Source organism: Calonectris borealis, chromosome 5 (assembly GCF_964195595.1).
Source record: "Calonectris borealis chromosome 5, bCalBor7.hap1.2, whole genome shotgun sequence".
Taxonomy (NCBI): Eukaryota; Metazoa; Chordata; class Aves; order Procellariiformes; family Procellariidae; genus Calonectris; species Calonectris borealis.
Genome location: NC_134316.1, coordinates 8,460,085 through 8,476,716, shown reverse-complemented (window position 1 = coordinate 8,476,716; position 16,632 = coordinate 8,460,085). Strand labels below are relative to the sequence as shown.

The window sequence follows — 16,632 nt, the reverse complement described above, 5'->3', positions numbered from 1 at the left end:
GCCTCACAAACTTGATGTGCTTGGTTTTGTAAGTGCTTTTGTAATTTGCTTTCACTGCTATGCAATGATTTATGCAGGGTGCTGCAGTTTAATACATTAGGACAGTTGCATTTTAGCTTCTACATCACCATATGTTTTTTAGTTACTTTTCCTCAAACCACTGCAGCTACATTAATGCTACAACTTCCTATTTGATTTTTCATTTTATATGCCTATCCTATGCCATCCCATTAGTATTAATAGACACCCCTGATACTCGGTGGCACACAACATATCATTTTATTATTTGTGGCTTTCTCTGATGCATGCCGGGAATGCTATATTGCACTTTTCCAGTGTGCTCATTATTTTATGATAAGCTCAGCTGTCAGTCTGGATTTCTATTTCCTCTGTATTTTGTGAAGCTCTAAGAATATTTGGCAGCTCCAACCTGAGTGTTTGCATTGCGCTTCAGCTAAAACAGACTTCACTTACTTTAACCAGAGATTTGTATATAGGCTAGCGCTCTACAGCAACCTACATGAGCTAAACGAAGCAATAATCTTATTCTACTTCCACTGAAGTAAATGGTAGCACAGCAAAGCTCTAATTTTCTCTGAAATCTGTTGAAAGTTTTTTTTTTTTTGGTTTCAGTGGACTTCTAGTCATGTTGTAAGCCAACAAACATTACCTAAATATGTATTTATTTAATCCACTCCTAGTTTTCCTCATACTCCCCTAATATCTCTTTACATGTTATAGTTCAGCTGATTGCCAGTGTCCCAGCTGTACGAATACTCACTGCTATACGTGGGGACGGCAACACAGCCTCTGCGGCACGACACGAACTCCTTCACCGGGCTTCAGCACTGCCCTCACTCTGAGCTGTGCTTTATCAGCCAGTCCATTTGAAGCAAATGGCTGGGACATAATAAAACCAACTATAAAATATGCACAAGGAGTGCCAGCAGTGAGGAAATCTTTCTTTTGTCTATCTTTGATTTAGCACAACTCTGTTTTCATCTATGCTTCTGTGCGGTGGGAAAGAGATGGTGAGTGAAAGCCTGCTGGGTTAACAGCAACAAGGTATTTGCCTCGAATTTGATCCCGTTTGTCAGAGGGAACTGTTGATTTCTACCTGGCAACGTTTTGGGATGTCAGAGCTGGTTTCTGCAGGTGTCCATGGTAAATAGAATTCATGCTAAAGGAGGAGCTTGGATCCATAAGCCTCAGTGACTGCAGGACTGGGCACTCCATCGTGCTCGTTTCCTTCTCTGCACCAACGGTGCAGTTCCCGTGGTCCTGCTGAAGTGGCTAATTGCTCCAAGTAACACCCGGTCTATAATTCACCACTAATCATGAGAGTTTTCTGGTTGCATGTGTGTACTCAGCCACGCTACAGTGCTTCTGGAGAGGAGCGGGCTGGCAGTCCCCTGGAGTGGGGTGCGGGGGGGCACAGGGCACGTGTCCCTGGGGTGCGAGGGTGCACGGCTGTTACTTGCTTACTCCTAGCACTTCTGGAAACGCTGACTACAGACACTGCTTTTGCAAGGAGTTACATCAGAGGTGTTGAAATCTGTATTTGCTGGCACTGTGATTTTCTGCTTGGGGAATGAAATCCATAACAAGAAGACAGTCTCATGGCATTGCCAGGGTACCCGAGGGCAGATGCAAGTAACAACACACCCTTCGAGTTCACCTCTGAGCGTCTGTATTGCTGTGATGTGCAAAAGTACAGGCTCCCTGGGGAGACTTTAGTGAAAAGGCATGCTTTCTTCAACAGCAAAAAGAGCTAACAGGCAGCTTCCCTTCCCTTAAGGTCTGCACTTCCCATCTCTGTGCTGTCGGCTGCAGCCCATCATCGGCGACTCATGTGAAAGTTCACTCCTGAGGACTGCAGCCATGCTGCAACTTCAACAGCACTCACAGTAATGAAGATGGAAAAACAGGAGCAAAGAAAGAAGTAATGAATGGGAGGAGGGAGACTACAATAAATCAACATGTTTACAACTCCACTTTGATGAGGTTTTTTTTACATGAGATACTCCATAAAAAAAAAAAAATCTTAAGGCAATTGGGTCATCTTAAAGCACTTGAAGTCAGTATGACCTTTGGCTTTTTGGTTTTTGCTATTTTCATCTGCTGGGTGAGATTGTAGAAATCCAGCTGATCTATAAGGTAAATTTTCAGTTGCCATGGCAATGTGTCTCGTTCATGTTCTCAGTTTGGAAGAGACATTGTTCCACGCTGCTATTTCATGTCTAGGGCAATATTCTTTGGTGCCAGAATTTCTTTGTTTCAGTACATTAATGCTACAACTCTGTTCTTCCTTTCCCAGCTTATGGAGACATGGCTCAGCCTGAACATTCCCCTGTTAAAATACAGTTATTTGCATTTTTTTTGTTGTAAGAACATTCCTTAAGTCTGGAGGTAAATGTTGATCCATTTTGATAGCTTGGGTGCAGCAACATACTGATGCTGTGAAGTTTCACCATTAAGTGAAAACAAACTGGAATCACTCCACCTTTGCTTCCATGTAGTTTGAACAAATTAAAGTGTATCCTGAACCAGCGAGTCTTAGAAAAGAAAAGTAATTTAAAAGTACTTCCTACCTATAGTGTATATCTTACATATTAGATTTCTACAGATCTCCATGTGCTTTCAGTCAATTCAGATTCAATTCCTAAGTACTGCAAATTCCTAATTTTGATCAATTCTTGCTTAAGGCCATGAATGGAGTTTCTCTTGTTTCTTTTACCACCTTTAGTTCTTTGTTTTTCCTCACACCACCTTCACCTTATTCCTAAGGTGAAGAGTCAAGCAGGAGCAGGCATCCTGGTGTCTGTTGGCTCAGTGCAGTCTGCAGTGGTGGGAACAGGCTGCATACAACTCCGGAGGATTAGGAAAGCACATAGACATGAGTTGGCCTAGTGTGGTACAGCTTGGAGGTTTCACAGAACGGAGGGCTCCTATATTTGGGTAAGAAGGACCCCTTTCTGGTCATGTTCCCCATTTCAGTTGCATGTGACCTTCATTGCCTTTCTAACCTGCTTGGTTTCATTGAACTCATCTCGTTTTTCTTTCCAAGTGACTTCACACAAGGGTGCAGCAGCTGTGGCACTTTGCACAACGCTTCTTCTTCTTCTTGGGGTGGAAAATGGTCAGGATTGCCTCATCGAAGACAGTCTTAAGGCCTTTCTGCGTGAGGGCTGAGCACTCCAGATAGCACTGTGCTCCGATCTGAGAGAGAAGAGAGAAAACGTGAGTACCCACTGTCGGGAGAGACAGAGCGACCCTGTTCCAGCATCCTTCTACATGCGTATATGTCCTGCCACAGAGGGAAGCCCAGACCTTTAGAAAGGGGGTCAGGTCATTGCTCTCTTTTGCATCTGGCTGCCTAAGGGACAAGCTCAGGTGGTCATCCTGAGCGAGGGAGCTGGGATGAGCATCAACACCAGGGCCTGTAACAGTATCTGCAGCCTATATGGGGAAGAGTGGCTGGAAAGCTGCCCGGAGGAAAAGGACCTGGGGGTGCTGGTTGACAGCCGGATGAACATGAGCCGGCAGTGTGCCCAGGTGGCCAAGAAGGCCAACACCATCCTGGCCTGTATCAGAAATAGTGTGGCCAGCAGGACTAGGACAGTGATTGTCCCCCTATACTCGGCACTGGTGAGGCCATATCTCAAATAGAGTGTTCGGTTTTGGGCCCCTCACTACAAGAAGGACATGGAGGTGCTGGAGCGTGTCCAGAGAAGGGCAATGAAGCTGGTGAAGGGCCTGGAGCACAAGTCTTGTGAGGAGCGGCTGACGGAACTGGGGTTGTTTAGCCTGGAGAAGAGGAGGCTGAGGGGAGACCTCATCGCGCTCTACAACTGCCTGAAAGGAGGTTGTAGCGAGGTGGGTGTTGGTCTCTTCTGCCAAGTAACAAGCGATAGGATGAGAGGAAATGGCCTCAAGTTGCGCCAAGGGAGGTTTAGATTGGACATTAAGAGAAATTTCTTTACTGAAAGAGTGGTCAGGCCTTGGAACAGGCTGCCCAGGGAAGTGGTTGAGTCTCCATCCTTGGAAGTATTTAAAAGATGTGTAGATGAGGCGCTTAGGGACATGGTGTAGTGGGTATGGTGGTGTTGGGTTGATGGTTGGACTCGATGATCTTAGAGGTCTTTTCCAACCTTAATGATTCTATGATTCTATGATTCTAAGGTGGAAATGGCTGGGGTCCAGATGCCTGCATTTCAGGGCTTGGAGAAGGCTTTTATCCCCCTACCTTCCTGGGAGAAAGAAACCTTGGGAACTCCTTCTCTGCTGCTTGAAGTGCAATGGATAAGTGAGAATCAAGTTGTGTGTGCTTTTGTAAGGGATAGGGACGAGTTTGGCAGGAGGTGACTGCAGAGAGGGGTTTGCCACACACACCTCCCGGCAGAAGCCTGAAAAAGAAGCACTTGGCTTAGGTAAAGTAGGCAGTAAAATCTGTTTTGCTGCCCATTTGCCGTCTGCTGCCCTGTGTACCTTGCTGCTTTGTTAGAGCTCAGTTGGGTATCGCAGCAGAACAGCAGGCTTGGGAGCCGCAATCTGTGTCTGGGTCCAGCCTGTTTTAGCAGAGGCTTTAATCTCTGGCTGGGACCAACCAACGTGCCCCAGAGGAGTTCACCTTGAATGAAACAAACCCAATGGAAAGCTGTCATCAATCGAGTTCATGGGACCTCAGAAAAAGCTATTACCTCCTTTGCTAGCTTCACTCCGTGCTCGTAGGTGAGTGGTTTCTCCTTCATGTAAAGCAGCCGAGCCAAAGTTTTGGGATCATCCCGGAGATCAATCTAGTAGAAAAGGCAAAAACCCTGTGCTCAGTATTGCCTTGCTGTAATTCTTGAGACAGATATTCATAGCTTTACAAACCCACAGTCATGTCCTTACATAAGGGCATCTGTCCTCCTCGCCTCAGATGATACTTCAGAAATGTATTGCACATGTATTTTCCTTTTTTTTTTTTTTTTTTTTTTTTTTCTTTTTTTTTCTGTTTAAGATGAATTAGTTCTTATTGGCAGGTTTTTGGGCCACAGCTCAGATAGCTGCAGTACAGTAAAGATGTGGTTCTCAATAGCCCTCACAATGCATCTTGGAAAGTGTTGGTGGAAGCCTGAGCCACATTGGAAGGGGAGGCTGCTGTGACCCTGCACTGCATCACCCGAAAAACACCCTGACAGGCCAGACAGACGCAGCTCAGTCTGACTGACTTGAAACAAAATCCTTTATTTCCATGGAAAACATCAAAGTGAAGCATTCTGGCATTTCAAACCCATCCATTTTCACAGTGTGTGATCCAAAGGATAATAGTTTTATTTTAAAATGGGTGTTTTAGATTGTTCCAGTGTGGAAGACAAAGCCAGTGTTTGAACGACTGGACTTTTTTATGGCATGAAGATTTTGGTTTCGACCAGAATTTGATCTGTTTCTCTAACTTGGCTTAGGTTACTGTCCAGTGTTCGGACATTTTCCAGACGGTCGTATCCCTATTTCTCACAGTCTCTAGCCACTCTGTGTCTTGGAAGCAAACCCATATTTAAGGCATTTTTATTTGATTGATAGATTCATAGATTTTAAGGACAAAATAAAGTGGTTTGATCATTTAGTCTAACATCCACTGTAACACAAACAGGACGGTGAGTCACTAATTGCAATGTTGATGTGAAAGCATGAAGGGAGGCTATTTCCTTCCCATGTCTCTAAGTAAGTCATTTGGTTAATTATTCCCATTCTTAAAATTTAGATTGAAGTTTAGCTTCTGCTTCTAACCACAGACTTTGATGTGGTTTTTTCCCCTCAATAAAAGCCTGTCAGAAATCTTTTCTCCCTATAGGTATTTATGCCTTGATATCACATTAATATTCATTTGAATAAAAAATGGGATGAATTTTGCCAGTCATGACTAGCATGATGGGACATCTGCATGTTGGTTTCCATTCCCAGTCCCCGAGTTTTCCTCCAAAGGGGAAGACTGGCTGCATTTCACTTAAGAAGTTAAATAGGAAACCTTTCCAGAGACCTCAGCCTCCAGCCACCCCTGGGGTGGAGTAGGACCCCCCTCGCTCTGAAGACCTCCACGATGAAGACCTCCCAGCAGTGCCCCGGAGAAGCGTTACCTGTGTTCCTATGAGGACATAAGGCACGTTGGGCATGCAGACTTTCAGCTCGGGCACCCACTCCTCCTGGACGTTGTGGTACGAGGCAGGATTCACCACCGAGAAGCAGATCAAGAACACGTCCGTGTTGGGGTAGGACAGGGGTCTCAGCTGGTTGTAGTCCTCCTGCCAGGGGGAAAACAGCAAGTGTGTTATGGGGTGGGGGATAACTGCAGATGGGAGCATCACGTTGGCTCTTGATGAACTGCTTAACACTGTCCCTCCATGCTCATGCATGCTCATAACCTCTAGGGAGCTGCTGAGCAGAGTCACGTCCCGTGGGCCAGGGCTGCTGTTTTGTCAGCATCTTTACCCAAAAGAGCTAACACATTTGGTTTGTGTGGATATTATCCGTGGTGAGGCTGGTGTAAGGGGTGATGCTAAACAGTGGCCGTCACCGGTGGTGTAATAAAAATTGTTCTTGAGGCTCCATGTACTGGCCTCAGTGCTCTGGCAATGTGATACCACCATGGGAAGTACTATTTGACTGTCACCGCTAGCTAATACTTGCTGATGACATTCATCTCTAGGGGCTTTTCTGTTAATATTATGGGCTTTCTATTCCCCAGTAGGCATTATAGACATGGCCATATACAACAAATATGGGTCTCCGGGATATTTGGTGCCATCGCAGTCATGTATGGTATGCAGCAATGTGTCAGTCAACAGAAGACACTCATCTTGAAAGCACAAAGCAGATCAAATCCAGCCTGCAGTGGCTGGATAAATAACTGGGGGTGATTTAGTGTTTCCACAGGCCCTGGGCTGGGGAAGGAGAGATGTCTTCGCTTTGTGCTAGTTGTGAAGAGGGTGAATTTTCAAACAGCTCAAAGCGCAGCTGTGTCATGTCATGAGCTGGCTTTGATAGCTGAGTTTCAAGGAAGAATTTGGGTCTGTTTTCAGGCTTGAGATGTTGAGACCGAGCAGAGTTTTTGCAAGCCATGTGAAAAGGATAGACTGGCTCTTTCTGATAGTGAGAGCATATGTAGCTGCGTCTGGTTGGTACTTTTCAACGAAACCTGTTAGAAAATTTCAGTACAACAAAACAGATGCTTTTAGAGGGGATACACCTGTTCTGAAGACTTTTTTGGGGGTCCAGAATTAAAAAAGGGGAAAGGAACACAATGTTGGAGTGTGGGAAACGATAATACATGTTGCTGTCAAGCCTGACTGAGACCTAGGTCATTAGTTTACAGTTTCTGCATTCTGGGCAAGCCTCAAGTCTCTGCAGTATGGTCTTTTTTGCTTATAATTGCCTGAAACTTCAACTGGTGCAGTTCTGCTTTGCAGATACTGAAATAGTTAATAACTCAATGAAAAGGAAAAAAAAAAAAGATATCCAGGTGCTGTTGCTCAGACTTGAGAACATATATTTGAGGTACGGAAAACCCACATTAGGGGCAGGAGCAATGCATCTGCTGTCTGTCCTGCAGGAGAAGCTGATGCAGGACTATATCACTGTGTGCCCAGATTAGATGGTGTCTTAATTCAGTCTTGCTTCTGTCTTGCTTTGGTTGGGTCAACAAATGAGAGGGCTTAATTATGAGTTGAGACTGGTAAATCTTCTTTCTGATGACTTTTGTTCACTGAGTATGCAGTGATAAGATGACCCAGACTACTTCTGAGTCGACACTAGTTTCCAAAAAATACTAATGGATTATGTAAGAACAGTCTGCTCCAACCTTTTCTGAAAAAAAACCATAATTATTTATTCTGAAAGGAAGTATGAGTGTCTCATTAAAAAGAAGTTTAAAGAAACATCCTAAACGCCAAACAAAAAGTTTTGTTTTGTCTAACTGAATGTTCATTGTCCCAAACCCACTTCAACAGGAAGAGTAAACTCCCAGTTACCACCTCCAGTCCCACAGCAACAGTATTTGGGGTGAAGCCAGAGTATTTGTCAACTGGCCTATGTCTTTCCAGTATCACAGAAAGTATTGATCTGAAGAAGGATTTACATGACAAAAGGAGGTTTCGGACATATCAGCCCAAGAAAGCGTGGATTCTCCACGTTCAAGGAATGGCAGGAAAGAAAACTTAGAGACGTTTGTGGGAACGTCAGCAATACAGGCCACGAAGAAGCAAAATCATTGGGAGGAGATTTATATAAGGCTCTGGAGATGACACCTAGCTCCCACAGATGAGTTACCAGAGGCAAAGTGGATGCCAACACAATGGAAGCAGAGGAGCAATTGCATTATAGACAGCCAAGTTTTATGTGGATGCTGTGGATGAGGGAGGCCTGGCCTGATGCCTGCCTGATTACAGGACGTTATTTTAACCCAGAACATCAAACCTCATGACTTCTCTGAGATTATGCCACAGTCAACATGGGCTGATACTAGGTGCTTGGCAAAGGCATTTTCTGTGTTTTCAGTTTAATTGCTGCAAATCAGCCTCCTAAAACACCCACGTGGTGGCAGCAAGCCCTCGAGGAATTGTGATTTAGGATTTTTGGAAAGAAATTAGCTAAATATAACCAATTTCAATATTCCAGACGTGCATATTTAGAGGGGCTGGAACTTACTGTACCATTAAAATTACAAGCTAAAAGCTACGAGTGCTCTGCCTGGCGGTGACAGCTACAGGAGTGTGCATTTCGTTTTATTTCACTTGTTCCTTCGGAGCCCCTAGAAAATCCTTCTTCAGGAGGAGTGTTCCCGATTTGTGTTAGCAGCACAGAGCATTATATAAACCGTAAGGAGGGACAGCCGCGCATCACGTAGCAGAGGTCTCGTCTCCTGTCAGGGCACACGGGAGCTTGCACGGACGTGTTAAAGCACAAGCACAAATGTCATGGGTAAGAGTCGATCAGAGCTCCTGTATTTCACGGTCTTTGCGGGCTGCCAGGAGCCTCCAGATCACAACATACAAGGACCCCATCTCTATTCATACTCTAGGAGAAGGCAGACCCTGTCTCTGTTCATATTTGCTGTCTAGGAGAAGGCTATAAAACCTTGCAATGGACTGTTATGAGATATGGCACATCGAGATCATTTCTGATTTCAGAGAGAGTTGCTGTTGAAGTCAAGCAGATAAGTAGAGTAAATAAGGGACTGGACATTTGCATGGGTATGGGGCATATCCAGAGGTGCTGCAGCTACTGACAGTGGTGTTTGAGAAGGGACGTGAGTCCTCGTGGGGTTGGGCTGTAGCTGATCGTTAATTTGTTTCCCTGGCTCATGCTTGCATTTTGCTGCCTGTTATTTAGGGAGTGCAAGGCTTCCCAGTTACACTGCCTGGCTACTGGTTTGGCATGGAAATACCAGCACCAGACCTGGCCTTGCTGAATTACGTGCCTATGACTTGCAGGGGCCGAGAGGCATCAACCGGTGTTGCTCCCTCCCTGCTCTCTCGCCACCAGCAGCCTTGCAGCGCTTGGGCCCAGAAAGTACAGCAAAACTTGCTTTTTTTATGTTACTGCCGTGCTGGTCTCACGTACGCTCCCTGTCGTGTCAGCCCATTAAAGCACGCCGCACCTGAGTCCTGCCTGGGGAAAGAAGACCACTGTTTTTTTTCCTCCTAGGACTGTTTGTGCCAGGGATGCAGAAAACCAGATACCCCAGATACTCTCTCTTCAGGCTGACAGAGGGTCCTGCTGCAGGAGTACATTTTCCAATTGTTATTTCATTAGCATATGTTTTATAGCACCGTAATGTCAAATACTATTTTTAGCTATGACTTCACACCAATGCCTTTGGAAAGCCACACAACACAAGGAGAAGGAGGGAGGAAACAACCCAGATGATCTGTTGTTATAGCTTGAGCATGTGGGAAGCATCATCCTTTCAGCCTCCCCGGAGATACAATCTAGTCATCAAGAAGTGATTTGTGCTCTGAGTTTTGACTAGATGGACCAAGGTCTGAAAGGGAAATGAGGCTGATGAGTTAGAAGGAGGCAGGTGGTGCTCTGGCTAGTTTGAAGCAGGAGATGGCAAAATGATTGTGGAGGGGTGAAGTTTGTCAAAGAGACAGATTAGTGTTTCTTCTGGCTCAGGAGGACAAATAAGAGAATGTGTTGCTGAGGAAAGGGGTGGCAGGTGGAACTGTCAGCTCTACAGACAAGTAGAAATTCTGAGGCACTGGGTAAAATCTGGCTGAGAACTGAATATAACTCCAGTCTTGTTTGCAAAAGCTTGTGGTGCTGCCAGATCATGACAGACACACTCCGAGCTCTGCGTTTGTGAGCACAGAATAGAAAATTGAACATGCATTGAACATGGGACAAGGACTTGGGTCATATTTTGGGACTGGCTTTTGGATCATCTGTTTGCACCATGTAAATAGAAAGGACGGGTGGAGTGTAAGTGACACCAAGCTAGCCATGAAGTGACAGTGGCTTCCTACAGATATGTGACAGGAATAAAATGAAAAAAGTGAAACCCAAAGCATAAAAGTCCCAGTGCTGCTGAGTGCAGGTTTTTCTGGAAGTGACAGTCTGTCCTGATGCAGTTTTTGACCTCTCTGCATATTGCTGCAAAATATATTCTGTAACAAGTGGCCTTCTGCAGCCAGGAGGGTCTTTTGCGTTGTTTATGCATTTCATAGCAGTCAGTCATGGCCAAAAAAAGCACAGCCAAGAAACGCTCCTGAAAGCAAAGCCCTGCATCCAGGGCTGCTGGGTCCCAGAGAGTGAAGCAGCTCCCAAATCTGCTTTCCTCTCCCGCTGCCTCCAGTGACACCACGTCCTCAGCTGCCCAGTGCCAGCTCTGACTGGTGGAGCTGGTGGATGTGGGTTCCAGCCCTCGCAGGCTGGGAGGGACCTGGGACCTGCTCCCTCCTCTCTCGGCAGGTGATTTTCTGCAAAGTTTCTGTGCGGATGGTGGTCCTTTCTTTACTCTGCCAGTTGCTGGCATTTGGAGGGAGGAGAGGGAAATTTCACCATGTAAATGTGTTGCTCCCTGTACCCTTTTCTGCCCTTTTACCGGCAGAGCAAGGCAGTGAGAAATACTCTCTCCTCCTCTCCGGGGGGTGAAATCAGTCCACAGATCAAAGCTCTTGGGCAAACTTTTAGTGCAAGCACACTGTATCAGACCGTGGACAGTGGAAAGAGTAAAAGCATTATATATGTAAGTAAGCATGGGGTACAGAGTCTCCTGTAATGGACAGCCTTGTCCTGGGAGAAGGATGCAGGGATGAGTGCCAGTCTGGCTGGGTTACCATTTAAAAAGTCACTAGCTGGTGACCGATAGGCTGGTGCTGTATTATGTTAGTTTTCTGATCTTGGAAACGGGAATTCTTCTCTGTATCTTCAATGCCACCATGTGGTAAATGTAAGAAAACACTGACTTTATATGAAACGTCATATTTGCAGTAGGAGGTGGATATATGGGAGGCTGAACAGCCTAATCAGGCTTCAGTTTTTTGCTTAGACAAAATGCAGTCATAGGGATGAGTGTATTTGTGTGTGTTTTACTGAACCAGAATGAAATCTCTATGTAAAAAAACAAAAAGGAGCTCAGCAGTTCAACCATTACAACTCACAATTGATTGTTAATATTTGTAAAAAAACCCCCACAAACAGCATGAACAACAAACCCCAGTATATGGCAGTAACAAACAAACCATGGGAAAGGAAACTTATAAATGTTTTGCAGTAATTTACCTGCCCTGCAGTGTCATAAAGTCCCAGCAAGTGTTGCTGTCCTCCCACAGTCACAGTTACTGAAAGAGAGAAACAAGAGATGTTGTTTATGCACAAGCCAGTGGCCTCATTTTTATGTGTTTTAATGCTAAAACGCCAATACACCCCTGTGCCTGACACATTAGCACGTACCTTACAATATGCATCCTAAACCAAACACATAGATTCAACCCAAATTGAAGGCAACCTAAAGTCACAACAGAAGCAAATGCTTTATGCCAAGCTCTTATTTCTCCACAGACAGAGGAGCTGCAGACATTGCTGCTATCAGGGACCCAGAGACCGGTGGAGATTTGCTTCTGTCTCTGCAGCCACCAGCAGACCCCCATAAGGTGCTAGGACTTGAAAGCACAGCACCCCACCGTGAGCGTTGGGGTAGGTTTGTCATGGATCATTGAGAGGTTTTTTTTTTATTATTTTATTTGTTCCAGGCTGTGAAGCAATGAAGCATTCAGCAGAGGTTGATGTTAGGTGGGTCTCAGTGGAGGTGCGCTGCCTCTCGGGCAACCTGTCCTGTCCTGTGTCACGCAATCGCAGGTGGCAGTGCTTAACATATGGGGCTGTGTGGTGGATGCCTTGAAGGATGGGGAGGAAGAGGAGCACTAATAGTTGCAGGGATGTTGAACAGATTCTGTTGGAAATGAAGGAAAGCAGGGCTTAGTTTGTTGGTCACACTCAGCATGTTTACTCCTTTAGTAAAATTCACTTTGAACTTCATTTTGAGCCCACTGACATTGATGAAAATGTTTTCTCATTGCCTTTGGATGAACCCTGTTATTAGCTGATTTCTGTAATCAGTGTTATTTTGTATGAAGGATAAGATCTGTGTTAACGACATTTAGTTAACCAGTTAATCTGCTTAAATCATTACTACTCAACTGGAAAGAAAGGGGGGGAATCCAGTTCCACCCATTAGTCAACAGGAAGACTTTAAACATCCATCAGGGAAGTTGCTCAAAATAATGGTATTCTCGCAGCTACCACTTTTTTTAAGGACGAGGGCAAAGGGCTGGTATGAACACAGAGCTATGGCTGGCGGGGAGGCTAAGACGGGTGCCTGTTGGCCACTAACAACTTGCAGTTAATGATGAGGGCTAGGAAAGATTAATAGTTACTTTTGGCAAAGAGGAGGCTTGAAAACATCACACAGGTTCTTGCTGATTTTTTTAAAAGTGATAAGGCACTGGCTGGCAAAAAGCACCTACCAGCTTATAGAAGTTAATAGCTCCTGCACTGGGGAACAATGTCCTGTTTGAAATCTCTTAGTCTTGAAGTCTTTGTCAGTGTGGCTGGACAAACTGATTATTCAGCAGCTTTACTTGCTCGCAAAGCGACACGGTAATTTTGCTAGCATATAAACAGGGCAAAACTGACATCCTGAAAGTACAAAGGCTCAGTGAGGCCCAGACTTGCTGACGAGAGCAGGACGGGCTGCACTCACCCGCTGCTGGGGCTGCCTTGTGATGCGCAGGGGAAAGAGGAGATGGGAAAGGGGCCGACGGCCCTCCTCTAGCTCCTCAGTTCAGGAGATAGCTCGTACACAGTGCAGCTCCCGGGGGAAATCAAAATGGGGCTAGCTGTTGAGCATGGATGTCCATGGGTGGAAGAGCCCAGGGAAGAACTACCAGGGTGGGGAGAAGGGTACCAGTGCAGACAGGAGACAGTCCAGATGACCCATCCCCTTCCTTCAACCTGACTTGAATAAACTAATTTGAATGAAACCTCCCCAGAACCCTACCTTTCAACTTTTTGTGGTGTGGGGAGTCTCTCAAAATGTCCCAGTAGAGGTATGAACTGTGTAAGTTTACTGACAATACGCTTGCTTTTCTTAGCTCCCTTCTCAGAAGCAGTGGGGCACAGGTGGTCCTGCACAGCTTACTGGAGGCAGCCGGGAGGTGTGAGGTTTTTTTCCAGTTGCAACATGTCCGTATGCCAAGAAGTGCAGGAGCCAGACCTGTTCTGTTGATTTTACTCCGCTCAAGGACCGACTGTGCGAAGATGTACCCTTCAGCTGAAGACAGTTTTCCAGCTGCAATGCGTTAGCCATGCAGTGCTCAGCTGGCCCAGGCAGTGTTTGGGACTGCACATGAGCATCAGTCGCACTGTCAGTCCTTGGTTGAATTCGTATGGAGTCTGCAGAGCACCTCCAAAGCAGGATGCTCATATGGCAACTGTGTGGCCATGGGGTGCATGGAGGTGCAAGTGAAGTAATGTGTATGATGAATATGAAGAGACATTTGCCATATGTCAGTACTGACATGGTCATCCAGCTTTGCCTCTCTGCTGGCTAACCCTGAGCGCAGGCAAACGGAGCTGGGCCCTGCTTGCAAAAGATCAGCTCAGGTATTCAGTGTTTTAAAAACTTAAAAGTCACACTGAAATGTACTAGGTCCAGGCTCAGGCTGCTGTGAAGCTTTGCCGGCCCATGTCTTGGGGGCATCTGACTGTCAGAGCTACACTGGCAAAAAGCCCTGGTGCAGATACAAATTGCTGTCTTGTTCCAGTAGTTAATACGGTTTGGAGATAAGGTATTTGGATAAAGGTCTGTCTGTCTCCGATGTGCTATGCTTTGCCAGAAGGATATGCTGCAACAGGTCCTAAACTGTTATCTGTGCTCTGTGGTCCATGAAGTCACGGTGGAAATTTTGCAACAGGTCTGTGGAGCCACACACTGAATAGTTATTGATAGTTTTCACAGTTCAGTTTGGCCCTTGGTGACCTCTGGGAAATGCTGAAGGGGAATAAAGAGGCTGGTGGTGTCCTACCATTATTCTTCACATACACAAGGGCTAAGAAATGCAAGGGCTTTTGGAAAAATGCACCCTGAGTCTACCCAGCCTGCACACCACATTTTAATTCTCCTTATAGCATCCTGCCTCTCCTGGGTCCTGCTGTGAATTTCTGCATGGCACCAGTCTTTTTTTCTTTTTCTTTCTCTTTTCTTTCTTTATCTTTTTCTTTTTCTCTTTTCTTTTTTTTCCCCCTCTTTCTCTTTTTCTCTTATTCTTTTTCTTTTTCTTTTCCCCATCAACCTTTCTATTTTCTTTCTTCTTGTCGATTGTTCTAACCTATCTAATCGAAGATATCCTTCCTGTCCACATCACCTCTCTACGTTTACAGCTATCACCCCAGCAGAACTGTATTGTTAGCTAAACTTCAGCAACAGGCAAGCTGCTCTCTTTGGATTCCTGCTCTGAATGCAACGGGGACCAAATGGCTCACACTAACAATTCAAATAATCACTGGCTCTTGAAACAGCCATGTCTAGATTAATGTATTGGTGCTGAAATTTCCACCACACTTTCATGCAGGCAAAACAGATGTCAAAATAAATGGCTTTTGCCTGTGAAAACATCATGGTATTTTTATACTAAGAGTTTATCAGTCTGCCTCTGTCAGGCAAAAGGCTGTTCAGCGTGTCCGCTTGGTCGGTCGTATTTATGAGCTGAGATTGCTCCGCTAGATTTGTAGGCCTTACTTTTGGCTTTATCTCAGTTTACTTTTACTTACCCTCTTACTATCTTTTCCTGTTCTCTCAGTGGCCAAGCCTATGGGAAGCCAATGCGGAATTCCTTCCCAGTCACCGGGGGTAATGCGGGCTCCTTTACAGGCTTGTGAACTCGGCTTTATGGGCAGTCTTGGAGTAACAAGTTAAATACGAACTCTCCTTGTCATTTACTGGCCATATTGATATACAGATTAAGCACTGAAACGGCATGGCCTTTAACACCAAGAGCAGTGGGGACTGCAATAAAATGTGGCTGAATATTTGCACAGTCCTGGTTCTCATTTGGCTCCAATCTGGGTTGCGTCAAACTATGCGATGGGGCAGACGTTTTCATCCTTTCACTGGGTGGTTTTAACCAAGTGCAGGATGTGTAAAACACTGCTTTTAAAATGTTAGTTAGATCATAAATTAGCTGGGTATTGCTTGCTAGAGTTTGAGTAACTATTTTGGGGTCATCTCCAGGGCTTTGTCGCAGGTCTATGTGCCTGGGGGTTTTGCTAGTGGGCTTCAACACAGAGCTCTGAAACACGCTGTTCCGCTTGAAGGCCACAGCAGAAAGGCAAGGTGCTAGATGGAGTTATTGTGTGAGCTGGATCTGGGGTGTGGACCATGAACTAGTCTGAGCTGGGAGCTCTGGTTTTAAACAAGTGATTAGTTTGTGTTCCTGGGGACAATATGACAATTTTTGTTGATATTCTTGTTGCCCCAGGTTGCCCCAGATCCACCAGGGCACAGATCCCCAACAATAAGTCTTTGCCAAACCCTTCCCACATTGTATTTCATTTGTTCGCAGCAAAGCTCTGGTGACTTTGTGGGACTGAATTTTCCCTTGGAAGAGCCTGTCGGCCACACAACAGCAACATTCACGGTTTGCACTGACAGAAAGGGGACGTAAATTGTCTGCTGTCCCCCGAAAATCTCTTGTCCTTGATTAATAACGCAAAGCAACATGTAAATCTCTGGTATGACACCAAACCAGGATGCAATAGCTCAGACGCTCTTAGCTCTCGTACAGGAGAGTGGATGTGCACATCACAGGGGATTTTTCCATGCCTGTGAAGAAGTGCTTGCAGAACCAAATGACTGTGAAACCACTAGCCAGAATATACACAATAGCTTAGGCAATGTCTAATGTGATACCACATGGGAGAAGTCATCTATTTATTCTAGTGCCTTCCTGCCAACAAATTAATGTCCAGCTGCTTTGGAGAGAGATGCCAGGAGCATGACAGCAAGCAGAGATGGTAGCACCTGCCTGAATGGAAAGGCTTTCTCATTTTTGGGGGCAAATTAGTCTGCATCAAGCCTCAAACTTTCACAAG

General features: G+C 45.4%; 1 protein-coding gene across 1 annotated transcript in view; it reads right to left on the bottom strand.

Annotated features, from left to right (window-relative positions):
- Positions 1-625: 625 nt before the first annotated feature.
- Positions 626-16,632, bottom strand: part of RHOJ (ras homolog family member J) — a 57,922-nt gene continuing 41,915 nt past the window's right edge. The window contains exons 2-5 of the mRNA XM_075150884.1: positions 11,764-11,822; positions 6,120-6,284; positions 4,701-4,796; positions 626-3,219 (exon numbers count right to left, since the gene is read on the bottom strand). Coding sequence (XP_075006985.1) covers positions 3,073-3,219; positions 4,701-4,796; positions 6,120-6,284; positions 11,764-11,822 — 467 coding nt within the window. The 3' untranslated portion in view covers positions 626-3,072. The remainder of the gene's footprint in view (positions 3,220-4,700; positions 4,797-6,119; positions 6,285-11,763; positions 11,823-16,632) is intronic.